This window comes from Mobula birostris, chromosome 12 (genome assembly GCF_030028105.1).
Source record: "Mobula birostris isolate sMobBir1 chromosome 12, sMobBir1.hap1, whole genome shotgun sequence".
Taxonomy (NCBI): Eukaryota; Metazoa; Chordata; class Chondrichthyes; order Myliobatiformes; family Myliobatidae; genus Mobula; species Mobula birostris.
Genome location: NC_092381.1, coordinates 55943495 through 55962062, shown reverse-complemented (window position 1 = coordinate 55962062; position 18568 = coordinate 55943495). Strand labels below are relative to the sequence as shown.

Genomic DNA, 18568 nt, shown 5'->3' with positions numbered 1-18568 from the left:
AATCAAGACACAACATTGTAGGTGGAGGCTGAACACGTGCCATTGTTTGCTGTTCAGCAGCTGATTCAGGTATTCTCCCGATGCTGCTGTGCTGCTTTTGTTACCCTGCACACATTATATTAACAGTATGTAATAATTATTATTGTTAAATACATATGTGTGATGAACAGGTGGTAAGACAAGGACCATTGACGTGATTGTAGTACAGGTGCTCCAGTTCCCACCCACTTTCCAGGTGAAAGCTAATAGGCCACTGTAAATTGCCCCTTGTGTGCAGGTGAGTGATAGAATCCGGAAGGAGCAGGGTGGAATTGTTGGGAAATGTGGGGAAAATAAAATGTGATAATGTATTTAATTTATTCATTGCATACTCATTTTAATTAGCAAAAATGGATGCACAATGGCCAGACTTGGTGAGCTGAAGGGGCTCTTTCCATGTTTATGACTGAATTCCTCCAACATTTCAGAGCTGAAGTTCTGGATTCAAATTCATCTCCACTAACTGTGCAGAAGGAAAAAGATAATGTATATGATATGCTACAACTTCCTTAGCAGAAGGAAAAAGATAATGTATATGATATGCTACAACAGAACAGTTCAAGATGCTTTTTAAAAAAAATTCTGATGCTACAGTAGCTTTACAAACTTTTTGGCCCCCAAGTTCTCTGAAGAGAACAGCAGTGAATACAGGGCTCTGGCAAGCCTTCATCGTTCCTCCAATACATTAGTGGGTCATTTGCACATTGGGGTTATGAGGAAATGTTGTGTGCAAGTTGATTGCTGTAGGCATATATCAGCGATACTTTACTGAAAAAAAACACATTTCATTAGAAAGAAAACTTCTTAAACCCAGTTCTATCTTCAAGAAACTAAACATCCCTTTACAACCTACTCCCAGAGAACTCCTCACGCCCCATATATGATTGACATATGACGTTTTCGTGCGTGTGACGCAACATTCAGCGTAGCTGTGACAATTGGCGGCGTCCGATGCGGCGGGGCGGCCTCAGCGAAGGCGGCATGTCGAGTGATTTCTATCTTCGTTATTATGTGGGGCACAAGGGAAAATTCGGCCACGAGTTTTTGGAGTTTGAGTTCAGGCCGGATGGTAAGTCGTGCCTAGAGGTGGCGTACGGTGGGGTGAAGTGGGGGCCGGTGTGAGTGACAGGCCTGGCCTGTCCCGGCCTGCCCCGCCGTGCAGCCGCCTGGTCAGGCAGACCGCTTCTGAGCCTCTCACACAAAATACTGGAGGAATTCAGCAGACCTGGAAAGGAGTAAACAGTCGGCGTCCCAGCGTGGGTCAGGTCACCCTCCAGAGCGGCCTTGGTCCATCCCCCTCCGCTCTCCTGAGGGTTTCCACCGAGGCAGGCGTACAGCACGAGAACAGATCCTTAGGCCCAGTTGATCCATACTAGTGTTTTACCTTCCTACTTGGATAAGCAAGTGCAGGGGTGGTAAAGTTTGCAGAGGACATGGAGATTGGTGGTGTAGTTTACAACGGGATATTGATAGGACGCAGAGCTGTGCTGAGAGGTGGCAGATGGATTTCAATGCAGGAAAGTGTCAAGTGATACACTTTAGAAGGTCGAACTTGAAGGAGTACAGGATTAATGGCAGGATTCTTAATAGTGTGGATGAATGGAGGGTTCTTGGCTTCCACGTCCATAGACCTCTCAAAAGCTGGCATGCAAGTTGATGGTGTGATTAGTTGGAAGACTGAGTTCAAGGTGATGTTGCATCTCTTTAAAACTCTGGTTAGACAGGTGGTGGTAGAGTCAGATACATTAGGGATATTGGGATATTTAAGTAACTTATTTCGAAGTAAATTTATTAAAGTACGTATATGTCACCATATACTACCCCGGGATTCATTTTCTTGCAGACATTCACAGTAGAACAAAGATAGCCATCCATTTCTCCTTTATCCATGTGCCTATGTGGGAGGGAAGTGTTAGAATGATCCTGGAGTAGGTTAAAAGGTCGGCACAACATTTTGGGCCAAAGGGACCGCACTGGGTAATTTTGTTCAATGTTCCCATACTTGCTTCAATTTCAATTCCACTCCTTTTTTTCCACTTTATTGCTTCCACTGTCCCCCCCCCCCCCCGGAACCCCAAACTCCACAGCCTGGGGAAATGAACTCCCTACATGTAGAATGTTATGCCCTTTCAGACTTTTGTATGAACTTCTAGTGTAGGGGTGTCCAACCTGGAATCCACAGATTCCTTGCTTAATGGTTCTGGTCCATGGTATAAAAAAGGTTGAGGACCCCTGTTGTAGAGTGTGCAGTTCTAGACTCCTCATCTGGTAAACCAGTCTAGTGAATCTCTGTTGTATGTTTTCAATGACAAGTGCATCCTTGGATAAGGAGTTGTACATAGTAGTCCTGTCAAGGTCCTCTACAGTTACAATAGGACTTCCTTGGTTCTATTTTCAAGTCCTCTCATAATAAAGGATAACATATTTGTCTTCATTACTTCCTGGCCGTGCATTTTGGTTTTCATTGATAAGTGTACAGTCAGATCTGGGTCCCATTGAACATAAACAATGGCCAATCTCTCTTTAGTGGTCATCTTAAAGTCCAGGATGTGGGCTATTAGGTCTTGGAAGTTTCTTGCCCTTCAGACCCTTTATTTTCTTCCCTATAGACAAACTCAATATTTGTCTTTTTTTAAGCCTCTAGGATATTACAATTATCTCGCCAACCTTTGAAGCTTTAACTCTGCTTTTATATTTCATCCTCAACTTGGATCTTACTTTCTCTTATCAATGTGTTGGCAATGCCTTGGTTTTCCTGCACTGACTGCTGCAAAAGGAAGGTAGAAAATCTTGAAGTTGTTTAGAATGTGCAACTTTTCAAGATGCAACAATATTACCAGGCTGAAAACTTGAATTATTTTGCAAAGCCTTCAGGGAAGGTCAGCTAGAAAAGCTCCTGTTTCTTTTCCATCTAAACTTTTTTTTTTGGAGGGGATGTTTGTTATGTAAATGGTACGGAAGCTGCAAGGCCTACAGAGGACAGTAAAAACTGGCGAGAGGATAATAAAGGTCTTCTCCTCAACTCCCCCCCCCCCCCCCCCCATTTGTGACATTTATTGGGAGGATTGCCCAAAGTATTGTTGAGGACCCATACCACAATCTCTTTGACCTACTGCTGTCAGGAAGGAGATACAGCTGACCTCTACCACATCTGCCAGACTGGGTAACAGCTTCTTCCCTCAGGCTGTGAGACTAATGAATACCCTGCATAACCTGCCACCACTAGGACAGTGAGCTGTTTACCATACTGTTTACTAGTGCTACACTGTACTACATGCATTTTGAATTATATTTTATTAATTTACTTTTAGTATAATATTTTGTTTCATAATGAGAGACATAGTGTGGATAGCCAGAGGCTTTTTCTCAGGGATGAAATGGCTAACACGAGGGGGCATTGTTTTAAGGCAGCAGTCCCCAACCACTGGGCCACGGACTGGTACCAGGCCGCAAAGCATGTGCTACTGGGCCGTGAGGAAACGATATGATTTGGTGATATGACTCAGCTGCACCTTTCCTCATTCCCTGTCATGCACTATTGAATTTGAACGCACGTGAGGTCATTACGCACGAGTCATCCATGTCAGCGCGGGAAGGAGATCAACTTCTCGAGCTTGCAAATGACGGCCGGCTGAGAAGTATGTTTGACATAACATCTCTGCTGGCATTCTGGATCAAAGTCAATGCTAAATATCCTGAGATAGCCACGAAAGCACTGAAAATGTAGCTTTCATTTCCAACATTTTTCTGCGAAACGGAGTTTTCTGCATTGAATGCAACGAAAACTAAATTGTGGAATAGACTGGACATAAGGACCCCCCTTCGAGATTCGCTGTCTCCCATCACCCCTCGATAGGACCGTCTTGTTGCAGGGAAACAAGCCCAGGGCTCCCACTGATTCAGTGATATTGGTGTGTTGTAATGATTTTATATGTTCATACGGAGAAAATATGTGCTGTGTGTTTAATATCCAAACGTTACTTAAAATGTTATGATGCTATTGACTTACTTATATAACCATATAATAATTACAGCACGGAAACAGGCCATCTCTGTCCTTCTAGTCCGTGCCGAATGCTACTCTCACCTAGTCCCACCGACCTGCACTCAGCCCATAACCCTCCATTCCTTTCCTGTCCATATACCTATCCAATTTTTCTTTAAATGATAATATCGAACTTGCTTCTGCCACTTCTACTGGAAGTTCGTTCAACACTTACTTGAAGCTCCCCTGTCCTCCCCTGATAATTGACTTATCACTATATTCATGCGTGGAAAATATGCGCTGTGTTTAATATTAAATTCGTTAGAAAAACCCTTTTAGAAACGAAATTGAGTGTATTAGCCACTTATCACCTATATTCCGGTTGTGATTAACACCCCCCACCCCGCCGGAACAGAATCGCCGAAAACAATTTGTAGAAGGGAGAGAGGGAGAAAAAAAATTGGTAGGGGTGCGCACTGGTGCCCGCACAAGGCTTCATGGTCATTGTAGTCTTTCTTGGGGTAAACTCAACGTATTTGACTGCTACTCTTGTCCGTTGGCAACCCTACCGCCCCCCCCCCCCCCCCCCAAGTCGGCTGGTCCGCAAGAATATTGTCAATATTAAACCAGTCCGCAGTGCGAAAAAGGTTGGGGACCCCTGTTTTAAGGTGCTGAGAAATAGGTACGGGGGATGTCAGGGATAAGTTTTTCTAGATAGAGAGGTGGGTGTGTGGAATGCATCGCTGGTGATGGTCTAGAGGCGGATACAATACGGTCTTTTAAAGGATTCTTAGATGGGTACATGGATCTTAGAAAAACAGAGGGCTCTGCAGTAGGGTAATTCTAGGCAGTTTCTCGAGTAGGCTACATTGTGGGCCGAAGGGCCTATAATGTGCTATAGATTTCTATATTCTATGTGCTGTGTGTGATGCATGTTTTGTGGGTGCCCCATGGTCCAGAGGAACGTTGTTTTGTTTGGATACAGTCAGATGGCAAACTTGAACTTGAATGTGGATCAGTAGTCAGAATGTTGCTTTTTGTTCCAAGCTGAGGAAGATTTCTAAAGTATATAAGTGGTGTAAGACATTGGGTACTTGTGGCTCCTCAGATCCACTGCCTTGTAGCTGTGCTTATACTTGTGTCAAAATCTGAGATCGAATTCATCTTTCCTTGCTCTCACAATTTTTCAAGATTCAAGATTCAAAGATTCAAAAAAACTTTATTGTCATTCTAACCGTACATCAGCTCTGCAGGGCAGAATGAGACAGCGTTTCCCAGGAGCAGTGCAATCATAACATAACAAACGAAACACTAAATAATAAACATAACAATAAATAGTAAAACACAAAATTACAAAAATTATCAGTTCTGAATTCAGCTTTTACCTTCCTTTTAAAGAAATGACCATTGAAGTGAAGAAGATGGGTGGTCATTGTCTGGGTTATTTCAGTGGTGTAAAGGGGTTTTCTCTGATAACTTTTTGAAAGACTATTGTTTGGAATTGAAGCTTTGGTGAATAACGACTGAAAATGGGCATATGTACTAAAGCCCATCACCCTTACTGGGGCATAGGCTGCTGACAGCAACTCGCCAGAGCCCTCTGTCCTGGGACAGTCTTTCATATTATCCTAGGTGTGAGCCATCTTCTTGATAAAATACTTACTCTCCCAGGGATGAGGCTTCTGTTGGTGTTTCTGTGGCGCTGTGTTTTTTACAGGATGGGGTTGCTAGCCACATGCCAACCTTCCTCCTTTTGCAGCTGGGCATGGGACCATTCATGGCAGAGAGTGACAATCAGTAAATTTGCTGTTGAACATTTTTTTGAGTAATTTAATGCGAACTTGTGAATTGGTGGCATCCGTTAGTCGTGCGAGACCACAGATCTGCGCCTGGAAAGTCTTGCTTCAGTCTGTGTTGTGAGGCAATGCTGGAGTGTCCTCTCCAGGGCGCAGGCCTGGGCAAGGTTGTATGGAAGACTGGCAGTTGCCCATACAGCAAGTCTCCCCTCTCCACGACACCGATGTTGTCCAAGGGAAGGGCAAGGGCTGATACAGCTTGGCACCAGTGTCGTCGCTGGAGTTGCCAGAGCGAGGTTGAAAGCTACGTCGGACTGCCTTAGGGACTCCAGCTCCGGATTTGTCCTCAGGTTTACTCCCGAAGCCTTTCCTATGAGTGGGTATGGCTGCAAGGCAGCGGTGGTTTGAAATCAGAGTTTCCCCTCTCTTAGATGGATTACCTTCCGAGGCTGACGAGCTCCATCTACCCGAAGCATTGGTTTTAAGGCGCCAGGACCCGCCTTTGCCCCTTCTCCTGTCAGTAGAAACAGCTCCGCCAGGTTTAGAGGCTAAGCCACACGAGAAGGCCAGGAGTAGGACTTGGTTGTCAGAGGCTATTTGAGGCGCATGCCGTGAGGATCACTTTTAAGTAGTGTGAGCTTGTCCCCACTACCACTCCTTGGCTTGACAACCTTGGAACCAAACTTGTGAATAGATATTCTGTTTTTAAAATATGCAGCAAGGAGGAGTGTTGCCCTTCAGGCATAGAGCTGAAACTGATGGGAGGGAGATTGATGCTGGGGAGAAGGATCGACATTTCAGGGCTTTATTGCAACTGCAGTTAACTGCATCAACTATTTTCATTTTTTTCAAGTGATAGCTACAGTGTTTAGGTTAATACATTTTAAATTCAATATATTACAGACACAATATTCTTTTTTCTTTATCAGGATGGGGATGAAGCCCAAATAAGAAGGTGAGGGGGGGGAGGAAGTGGTACAAGTTGGTAGGTGATAGGTGAAGCCAGGTGAGGGGAAGGAGGGTGGGAGGAAGAGCGGTATAAGAAAGAAGCTGGGATGTGGCAGGTGGAACAGGTGAAGGGCCGAACAAGATGGAATCTGATAGGATATGGGAGAAATTTAAATATAAGAGAACAGACAACAAAGAAGATTCTGCAGCTGCTAGAAGTACAGAGTAACACACCCAAAATGCTGGACCAGTGGCCCATGGGAGAAAGGGAAGGTGGAGGGATATGTGAGGGAGGTGATAGGCGAGGAGCAGAGAAGGGCTGAGAGGGGAGCCAGAATGTGGAATGGCAAAACAGAGATGGGGGAAGAAATTACCAGAAGTTAGAGACCACTGTCTGGTTGGCAGAGCAACACCTCAAAGTTTGTATGGGTAGCCTTCAACTTGATGGGATGAACATTGCTTTCTATAACTTCTGGTAACTGGTATCAACTGCCAGCTTCTCATTTCATCCCTCCTCCCCACCCACCTACTTTCCCCTCAGCTGGCTTCAACTATCATCTGCCAGCTTGTACTCCTTCCGCTCCCCCACTACCTTTTCAGGAGTCTGAGACATTGACTGTGTATTCATTTCCATAGGTGTTGCCTGACATGCTGAGCTCCCCCAGCGTTTTGTGTGTGTTACCCTGAATTTCCAGTATCTGCAGCATCTTGTGTGTTGTCTGTTCTTTATGTTTAAACTTACAATGTTGGTAACTTAGGAATGCACTTCAATATAGAGGATGTGCGTTAATAGTAATCAGAGAAATGTAAATGATTTAAGATGTGAATTATAGTTTTAATGACCTCTGGGGAATAATAAAATATGTATGTTTTCTGACAGGTAAACTCAGATATGCAAACAACAGCAATTACAAAAATGATGTTATGATTAGAAAAGAAGTAAGTATATTTAAAACTTGTCTTTTGAGTTGGAGAAAATCCATAATTTGTGGCAGTTGAATTCTGAACTAGTTATTTAGATAGTAAAATTGTAATTTTTTTCTGAGATAGATTTAACTTAAATTTGATGAAAAGTAATTTTGAAAGTTTTAGAATTTATTTTCTTGTGATATGCATTTTAATACATATATTACTGTGTTCTGATAATTCTGATAACTGTTCATATAATTCTTATTTTGATAGGCATATGTCCATAAAAGTGTAATGGAAGAGCTGAAGCGAATCATAGAAGATAGTGAAATCACAAAAGAAGATGATGCTTTGTGGCCTCCACCCGATCGAGTAGGGCGACAGGTCAGTACCTTTCCCTTTTTTATGCTATCAAAAAAATCTGCTTGACAACCGTTATGAAAATATGATGCTTTTCTGTTTGCATAAGCTCAATAAACTGATCAAATCTAGCATGTAAATTGGACCTGGGATTTTTTATGTAGATTCAATATTCCTGGATTTCAGTGCTTTAAAAGGGATAGAGAGTGGGGGAAGGGGAGGAGGGGTGGCATTACTGGTCAGGGATACTGTTACAGCTACAGAAAGGGTGGGTAATGTAGCAGGATCCTCTTTTGAGTCAGTATGGGTGGAAGTCAGGAAAAGGAAGGGAGCAGTTACTCTATTGGGAATATTCTATAGGCCCCCTGGTAGCAGCAGAGATACCAGGGAGCAGATTGGGAGGCAGATTTTGGAAAGGTGCAAAAATAACAGGGTTGTTATCATGGATGACTTTAACTTCCCTAATATTGGCCAGTGCTATCATGTTTGCTGTTGTGTGCTGGGGCAGCAGGCTGAGGGTGGCAGACACCAACAGAATCAACAAACTCATTTTTAAGGCCCGTGATGTTGTGGGGATGGAACTGGACTCTTTCACGGTGGTGTCTGAAAAGAGGATGCTGTCTAAGTTGCATGCCATCTTGGTCAATGTTTCCCATCCACTACATAATGTACTTGGTGGGCACAGGAGTACATTCAGCCAGAGACTCATTCCACCGAGATGCAGCACTGAGCGTCATAGGAAGTCATTCCTGCCTGTGGCCATCAAACTTTACAACTCCTCCCTTGGAGGGTCAGACACCCTGAGCCAATAGGCTGGTCCTGGACTTATTTCATAATTTACTGGCATAATTTACATATTACTATTTAACTATTTATGGTTCTATTACTATTTATTATTTATGGAGCAACTGTAACGAAAACCAATTTCCCCCGGGATTAATAAAGTATGACTATGACTATTGATTGGCACCTGATTAGTTCCAATGGTTTAGACAGGGCAGAGTTTGTTAAGTGTGTCCGGACGGATTCCTGTCACAGTATGTTGACAGGCCGACTAGGGGGAATGCCATACTAGATCTAGTATTAGGTAATGAACCGGGTCAGGTCACAGATGTCTCAGTAGGTGAGCATCTGGGGGACAGTGACCAACGCTCCTTGGCCTTTAGCATTATTATGGAAAAGGAGAGAGGACTGGAAAATTTTTAATTGGGGTAGGGCAAATTATGAGGCTATAAGGCTCGAACTTGCAGGTGTGAATTGGGATGATGATTTTGTAGGGAAATGTACTATGGACATGTGGTGGATGTTTAGGGATCTCTTGCAGGGTGTTAGGGATAAATTTGTCCTGGTGAGGAAGATCAAGAATGGTAGGGTGGAGGAACCATTGGTGACAAGTGAAGTGGAAAATCTAGTCAGGTGGAAGAAGGCAGCATACATGAGGTTTAGGAAGCAAGGATCAGATGGGTCTATTGAGGAATATAGGGTAGCAAGAAAGGAGCGTAAGGAGCTGAGGAGAGCAAGAAGGGGGCATGAGAAGGCCTTAGCGAGTAGGGTAAAGGAAAACACCAAGGCATTCTTCAATTATGTGAAGAACAAAAGGATTACAGGAGTGAAGGTAGGACCGCATAGAGATAAGTGTGGGAAGATGTGCCTGGAGGCTGTGGAAGTGAGCGAGGTCATCAATGAATACTTCTCTTCGGTATTCAGCAATGAGAAGGAACTTGATGGCGGTGAGGACAATATGAGTAAGGTTGATGTTCTGGAGCATGTTGATATTAAGAAAGAGGAGGTGTTGGAGTTGTTAAAATACATTAGGACAGATAAGTCCCCGGGGCCTGACGGAATATTCCCCAGGCTGCTCCACAAGATGGGAAGAGATTGCTGAGCCTCTGGCTAGGATCTTTATGTCTTCGTTGTCCACGGGAATGGCATCGGAGGATTGGAGGGAGGCGAATGTTGTCCCCTTGTTCAAAAAAGGTAGTAGGGATAGTCCAGGTAATTATAGACCAGTGAGCCTTACGTCTGTGGTGGGAAAGCTGTTGGAAAAGATTCTTATAGATAGGATCTGTGGGCATTTAGAGAACCATGGTCTGATCAGGGACAGTCAGCATGGCTTTGTGAAGGACAGATCCTGTCTAACAAGCCTGATAGAGTTCTTTGAGGAGGTGACCAGGCATATAGATGAGTGTAGTGCAGTGTATGTGATCTACATGGATTTTAGTCAGGCATTTGACAAGGTTCCACACGGTAGGCTTATTCAGAAAGTCAGATGGCATGGGATCCAGGGAAGTTTGGCCAGGTGGATTCAGAATTGGCTTGCCTGCAGAAGGCAGAGGGTGGTGGTGGAGGGAGTACATTCAGATTGGAGGGTTGTGACTAGTGCTGTCCCACAAGGATCGGTTCTGGGACCTCTACTTTTCATGATTTTTATTAACTACCTGGATGTGGGGGTAGAAGGGTGGGTTGGCAAGTTTGCAGATGACACAAAGGTTGGTGGTGGTGTAGCTAGTGTAGAGGATTGTTGAAGATTGTAGAGAGAGATTGATAGGATGCGGAAGTAGGCTGGGAAGTGGCAGATGGAGTTCGACCCGGAGAAGTGTGAGGTGGTACACTTTGGAAGGACAAACTCCAAGACAGAGTATAAAGTAAATGGCAGGATACATGGTAGTGTGGAGGAGCAGAGGGATCTGGGGGTACATGTGCACAGATCCCTGAAAGTTGCTTCACAGGTAGATAGAGTAGTTAAGAAAGCTTATGGGGTGTTAGCTTTCATCATTCGAGGGATAGAATTTAAGAGTCGTGAGGAGGAATTTTAGGTGGGGGGTTATATGGGAGAAGGGTTTGAGGGTGGGCACACATTGTGGGCTGAAGGGCCTGTACTGTGCTGTACTATTCTATGTTCTATTCCTTCCCTAAAAACTAACCAAATATGAAAAAATAATTGATGACTGCATTGCTGTAAATGCACCACTAGTCAATTTATCAGACACGAACTATGTTAAATAAAAACGGCATGCCAGGCAGCATCTGCTTTGTGTTACTATCCCATATCAATGTCAGTTCATCAGAGGCTGCCTGCATACTAAATATTCTCAATATTTTCTGTGTTTAGTTCCAGAATCTGGAATTTTTTTTAGCTTTTGCATGATACGCTTTAATGCAGCTTTGTCGAACAGCATTCTATTATTGATTTTTTTTTAATGAGTAAAACCATTAAACTACATCAACTTCCATAGAGCACTTTGGAATGCACTGAAATCATGAAAGGTCCTTTATGCACAGAAATCTTCTCAGAGCAATGATGATTTGTGCATTTAGCACTAAACATTGGCCCACTCTTCAACGATCCATGTACTATCAGACTCAAGGACTGCTTTTATCCTGCAATTACTTGATTTGTGAACAGAATATGCCAAAGATGAATTTGTGGTTTCCCAATTTATCTCTTTGTGGCCCTTTCACTTTGTTTGTTACCTGCACTGCATTTTATCTGTAGCCGCTACATTCTGTATTCGGCATTGTTTTCTTTTTATTACTTAAGTATGGATGGCATGCGGACAAAATTTTTTCGATACGTGTGACAATAATGAATCAGTGTTTTCTCCTTCCAATTTCACTTATTTATTTTTGCCTCTACTGACACCATCTCAATAGCTTTAAAGTTGGCCTTTAGACATGCATCAGTTGCATGCAACCTCATCTGTCCTTCACTTATGCTGATTTTCTGCTCTATGTAGATGTTGTCCTTTGACTGACAGATAGTCAACAATTTCCAAATCAGCATAAGTAAAACTGAAACAATTATGTTTTGGGCTCCACCAAAAATGCACTGTTGATATTTTATAATACATAAATTTATACAATTAATATCTATATCTAAGAGGCAACATTTTAAATATGATATCAAGCATACTTTTAATTATCTCAATTTTGATTGTTATAGTGGGTCCCACCATAAATAATACAAAGATGTAGAGGCCCTCTGTTGTTTAGGGTCAGCCATGGATGTTGTGTACCAGTGTCTACATGATATGCAAGCCAGGGCAGTACCATATGAAGAACAAGCTGTTGCCCATGTAGGATGCTCCCCCTTTCCACGCAGCTGATGAATCCAAAGGGACACAGAGACCAAATTCAGTTTCGCATCAGCAGCATTGCAGGAGTTGCCAGTCAGTGTTGAACTAACGTAGGACTATCTTAAGGAATACAGCCCCAGATTTTTCCTCAGGATTTACTCTGAAACCTTCCTCATGAGTGGGTATAGTCACAAGGAAACAGAGGTTTGAGGTAAGAAATTTCCTTCTAGATGAACTGTTAACGTCAGTTGATGAACCCCATCTGCCTAAAGCGAGTGGTTTGAAGGTGCCAGTAACCTGCTTTTGGCCCTTCTCTGGTCAGTAGTAACGGTTCCACCATGCTGAGTAGCTGAGCCACACGTGAGAGTCTGAAGCTGGACTTGGTAGTCAGAGGCTATTTGAGTCACACACCATTGGAAGCATTTCACCCTCCACTTTGAATATACCCAATTGCTTGACCCCTACAGCCAGTGGCAATGAATTCCAGAGATTCACTACCCTCTGGCTAGTAGAGGTAGTGGGAGATTATCCCCATTACCTCCCCCAGCTATGACAACCTTAAGGATCCTACATACAGTATAGGTGTACAAGGTATTTAAAAGCACATGATCAATGGTTTCCTAGAGGTACAGGTATAGCATAATTTGCAATTAAGGTATGTGTTCAACAGTCTTTGTTCATTATTAACATCAGTTATTGAGTGTGATTGCTACATTTAGCCTTGGTGTTCTTCTGTTGGGAGAGAAAGTAACAATTCACCTCCATGCTATGTGTCAGACTCCTTAGTGATAAACTGTAACACCTTCACTGCATTGCAGACCATCTGTGCGAGTATTTTTCTTTTGCCACTTTAAGGTTTAACTACAACAATGTGCTCACCACAAATGTAAATCTACTCAGAGCACCCATCCTGTTGCTTCACCTCAATTTCAGATTGCTCTTTATACCTGTTTTTGATGGTCTGCATGTGATTTCTTGTCCTCAAATCATTGAACTAAGATTCATAGTCTGTGGAATTAGTTCCCCAAACTTCTGCATTTCTCTTCATCTCTCCAGTTTCTTGCATGCTTTGTTATGTTACCCAAGTTATTTGGAACTTTTTAAAGATGCACTATCAGTTCAAGTTATTGAAGATAACAAGAAACAATATGAACTGAGGTTAGAGATCTGAGATTCTGGTTTAAATTGAAATTTCCCTAGTAGTGCGAGGCAGTAGTTAAGTGTAAGAGTGATTATATTAAATTGTCACTATAGAGCCACAATGCTTAGCCAGAGGGTAGTGAATCTCTGGAATTCATTGCCACTGGCTGTAGGGGTCAAGTAATGAGGTATATTCAAAGTGGAGGTATAAGGGCATGTATGGTTATGGGGAAAAGGTAGGACAATGGAATTGAGAGGGAGAATAAATCAGCCTTGGTTGAGTGGCAGAGCAGACTTGGTGGGTCAAATGGCCTAATTCTCTTCCTATGTCTTGTGGTCTAATATTGAGTTATTCTGCTCATGCAGCTTATTATTTTGATTCCATTGTGTATTTTTTCTGATGGTCACAGTACAAGATAAATACTGGAATGATTGAAACCTTATATTGAAATCTAATATTTAAAAACTTTTTTTTATCAGTAAAGGAGTCTGTGAAAGGGACTCCTTGAGAATATAGTGCAAACAGATATCGATTAATTCAATAGTCAGGTAGTTTAGGTAATAATGGCACTGGGATACAGGATTAATGTTGCAACAACTGTCACTTTAATTCTGCAGTTTCAAAAAGCCATTATGTCTGCATCTTTTCTATATTGATTGATTGCATGTGACTATTGTAGTGGCCAATGAAATACATCAACCAACTTTAGCAATTAAAATGATCTTGTGAAACATGCATAAATAATTGTCCATTTTCATATTTTGTTTATAACAGGAACTGGAAATTGTAATAGGAGATGAACATATTTCATTTACAACATCTAAGATTGGCTCTTTAATTGATGTTAACCAATCCAAGTAAGTGTATCTTTGATAAGGTTGGAGAAAATCTATTAAAAATGGTATAGGCAACAATGTATTACTTTATTGAGGAAACAGAAGTTCCTAAACTTTTTGGGTTACTGCCTCCTTGACTCCCAGTGCCCCCTACACCCTTTCTGACTATTGCATAAAAAAACTGTACAATTTTGATTTATGATGCACTGAAAGAAAATAGGAACTGTAAATTCAAAGCAGTGACAAATAATTTCAAAATATTATTCAAATCTATTTAAAGCTACAAAGAAAAGTAAAAACAAATTTCATCAACAATTTGAGTGTGTATATTATTAGTCCAACTATTCACTACTTCATTACTCTTTCATGTTTCAATGAGATGGATGAGCTAGGTGCAGCGATATCAGCTTCTGATCATCAGACTGAATGTCACTCAGATGGAGTCTCAGATCCCCATGTTTAGCAATTTGCAGTCTGTTTCATTGCTTTTAAAGAAGTCGGGCAACTACACTAAAACTGCTCTTCACTAAATAAGAACATCTTGACCTTTTTCCACAGTGTAGTATAGTGTTCAGAGTCTTTTTTATGCCACCAAGAGTCTTGATATAATTTTTTTGAACCTTGGCTTCAGCTCAGTTATTTTGTAGCAAGATGAATTCTTCTTCCATCCTTCCTGTTAATTGTTCATTACAAATGTTAAGAAATGGATTATTACCTATTCTGAAGTTTGGAAGATCCTGCAATCTCTCTGACTTGTTTTTATGGAGTTCACCCAGGTGGGCACAGTACACTTAAAGATCATCATCTTTCTTTCTCTTCCAACTCAGATCGGCTCAAATATTGGAAAGGATCACAATGGCTAATGTTGCACTTAAATATGGTTAACTTGGACAGAAATGCAGAGATGACTGATTTAACTTTGATAAGATTCACATCATTCCCTTGCAGTTGAAAGTTGATTTAATTATACTCTGCAAATAATTCTGACAAATAAACAATGTCATGCCTAATATTCTTAAGTTGATTACTTAATTAAGTATTTGAGTCTTCAAATAACTTTATCAGTTTCAAGTGTGCATGAAGTATCACAGCAGTTTTTGAGAGCCATCTGACTTCTGTGTGCAATAGCAAACCTTCAAACTGTTTATCATTCTCAATACAAGGCTCTCAAAATGGTTAAGAATTGAAAGCATGGGACTTGATTTTATTTACCGCTGTGATAACAGTATTTAATGATTTATGTGGCTGATTACTTAGATTTTTTTTGCAGCAAGGTGTTCTCTGTGAATTACCTCATAAATGGTAAATATATTGGGTACAGCTTTTTTTTTCAAGAAAGTAATAACCCCACGCTGGCTCCTGTCATCAGTGCTTCATCTGTTGTACAAGCAAGAATGTTGGTGTGTGGAATGTCCCCTTTGACATCCCCTTGAAAATAGCAACTCTTCATCTTTAATGAAGTGAGCATATCCAAGAAGCAAAGATTCATTCCTTGTTAAATTGACTCTTCCAATTGCAGAGCAAATTCTGTTGTCCTAGGTACGTTGCACAATGTGTCTTCCCATTCTCAGATATTCCATCTATTCGTCTCTTAACTGAGTTGTCATTGACCAGAATCACTTTAATTATTTGGGCTGTTGACTTATGCAAAACCGTACTCAGAACCTCCCTTACTGCTGACAGAATTAGATCTTCTCCAATTGAATGAGGCATTCCAGATTTAGCAATGAGCATTGAAATGTTGTATGAAGCATGCAAACCATCACAGCCTCTTGCACCGGGGCCTCTGATTGTACCCCACAACCCCTGTCACCCCTGTTCCTTTTCAGAGTCCTTTAGTGACAAAATCATACCTTTAATATGTAATTACAGCCTTCCCCTCTCTTACTGTCTCTCACCCTCCTGTCCCTGCGCTGGTCTATAACCTCATCAACTTCCCTGGTTATGTTAATACCAACCAATCCTGTTTCTGCTGCCACATGCAACTTTGGCAATGGATTTGCTGCTCTCCAGTGATGCTGCTTACGTCATCACATTGTTGCTGTGGCTCGATTTAACCCAATCTCTCCAAAGGAAATGAATCTCACCTACCCCAATGTTGATTGAAAACATTGAGCTTGTGTTCAAAGTAATTTGTTTCTTAAATTAATCCCCTCCCCTTGCTACTGATTGGCAGCCTCCTGAGAAACTTGGATTGCCCACTTTAGGAACCACTATTCTAAAACAAGTCAGTAACCAAAATGCAAACACGAGGAAGTCTGCAAATGCTAGAATTTAAAGCAACACACATAAAAGTTGCTGGTGAACGCAACAGGCCAGGCAGCATCTCTAGGAAGAGGTACAGTCGACGTTTTGGGCCAAGACCCTTCGTCAGGACTAACTGAAAGAAGAGCTAGTAAGAGATTTGGAAGTGGGAGGGAGAGGGGGAGATCCGAAATGATAGGAGAAGACAGGAGGGGGAGGGATGGAGCCAGGAGCTGGACAGTTGATTGGCAAAAGGGATACGAGAGGATCATGGGACAGGAGGCCCAGGGAGAAGGAAAAGGGGGAGGGGGGGAAGCCTAGAGGATGGGCAAGGGGTGTAGTGAGAGGGACAGAGGGAGAAAAAGGAGAGAGAGGAAAAAGAATGTGTGTATATAAATAAATAAATAGTGGATGGGGTACAAGGGGGAGGTGGGGCATTAGCGGAAGTTGGAGAAGTCAGTGTTCATGCCATCAGGTTGGAGGCTACCCAGACGGAATATAAGGTGTTGTTCCTCCAACCTGAGTGTGGCTTCATCTTGACAGTAGAGGAGGCCGTGGATAGACATATCAGAATGGGAATGGGACGTGGAATTAAAATGTGTGGTCTCCTGGAGATCCTGCTTTCTCTGGCGGGCAGTAACCAAAATGGTAGGGTTGCTTGTTATTGATCGCTCCTCCATCATTCTATAGAAAATTCATTATTAACACCACTTCTTAAAAAAAAGCTCCTACATCTAAGACAAGTTTAGGCTTGTCATGTAAGTAGTTGATTAAATTAAAATAAGCATTTGAAGGATGGGGGCTTTAATGAGATGCAGAGAAAGAAGTCAGTGCCTTCACTCATGCATTCCAGAATAAGTCAGTATTTTTAAGAAAGAAGAGGACGTGATCTGATGGAATAAATAACTGATAATTTAGATGATATATTTTACCTTTGCACAGAACATTAGGTAGAAATCTGCTAGTTTGTTTTAAGTTATTCTACTGGCAATGCTTTTCTTAAATGGAACAAAATATATGTTTACTTCTAGGGATCCGGAGGGTCTTCGAGTATTCTACTACCTGGTACAGGACTTGAAATGCCTAGTTTTCAGTCTCATCGGGCTACATTTCAAGATCAAGCCCATCTAAGAATTTGATGTCCACACAAGGAAGATGGATTTAGGGATGGATTGAAGTGGGTGGTTGGGGAAATAAGGGATAGTAATAATTGGCTTGGGGTGACTCTTTGTTACAGGAACTAACTTTGTCTAATGTGGATTGTGGATTTGGTAATTTTTTTTAATGTGAATATAAATAATTCCATCTTTATAAACTATTACTTTTTATATTAAAATAAATGTCATTTACATTTGTTTGCTGCTGGAAGTTCACTTTTAAAGAATTAAAGAAGTCACTAAACGGTATTGCTATTTCATAATGTATCTCTAAAGGTTCAATGACACCTCAGCAGGCAAGCCAACATATTTTTGTCCAGACCTTTAAATAATTTTATTAATCAAGAAAGCATTTGTTAGCAAATACTAACGAAGATAGCATTTGTTTTGTTAATCCAAAACAAAAAAGCTGTTTTGGAGTATATAACAGCTTTTATGAAACATGCCACCCGAGTCTTTATACAGTTTTGTGATTAGAGGATAGTATGAAGCCAAGATTAGAGGTTGGGTATCATTTTAACTGCAGACAATTGTATGTTTTTTTATATTTTTAAAAAATACTCCTGATTGAAAGGATTGGGTCCACTTCCTGAATTTCCATTACTGAAGATGCTTTGCCTTACCAGCAACACCGGATCAACATCAGGAATGTCTGTCAGCGGAAAGAATATGATTGCTCTGGCTGGATGTTTGTCAATATGATAGGAATAATTAAAATCTTGAAGAATACTTATTTTCATTAGTTTCTTTTCTATTTATCTCCGCAATACCTTATACTTCTAAGAATTTTTTTCCCTCCATAGTATTTTTAATGCCCAATGTTTACTCGAGGAATTGCTGTGCTTTGTTAAATTATTTTCATGGTTCATTTTCCCATTTGTTTTAAAAATTTTACTCTGGAAGTTTGTGCACATTTTTGGATAATGTGCAAGAGAAGGTAGCTATATTAAAAGTTTATTTGGATGTATGATTACACCAGACCATTTTCTTGAGGTCTGAAAACTACCCAGTGTTATAGCTATGAGGTGTAGTGGAAAGTTGGATTTTTTTTTAGAAGCTTCAGGTATGCCAAGGTGA

The 18568-nt window shown here is 41.4% G+C and overlaps 1 protein-coding gene across 1 annotated transcript; it reads left to right on the top strand.

Annotated features, from left to right (window-relative positions):
- Window positions 1-957: 957 nt before the first annotated feature.
- magoh (mago homolog, exon junction complex subunit) lies at window positions 958-17688 on the top strand. The gene is made up of 5 exons (XM_072273830.1): window positions 958-1108; window positions 7649-7707; window positions 7951-8061; window positions 14029-14111; window positions 17366-17688. The coding sequence occupies exons 1-5, from the start codon at window positions 991-993 to the stop codon at window positions 17463-17465; spliced, it is 471 nt and encodes a 156-aa protein (XP_072129931.1). The 5' UTR covers window positions 958-990; the 3' UTR covers window positions 17466-17688.
- The last annotated feature ends 880 nt before the right edge of the window (window positions 17689-18568 follow it).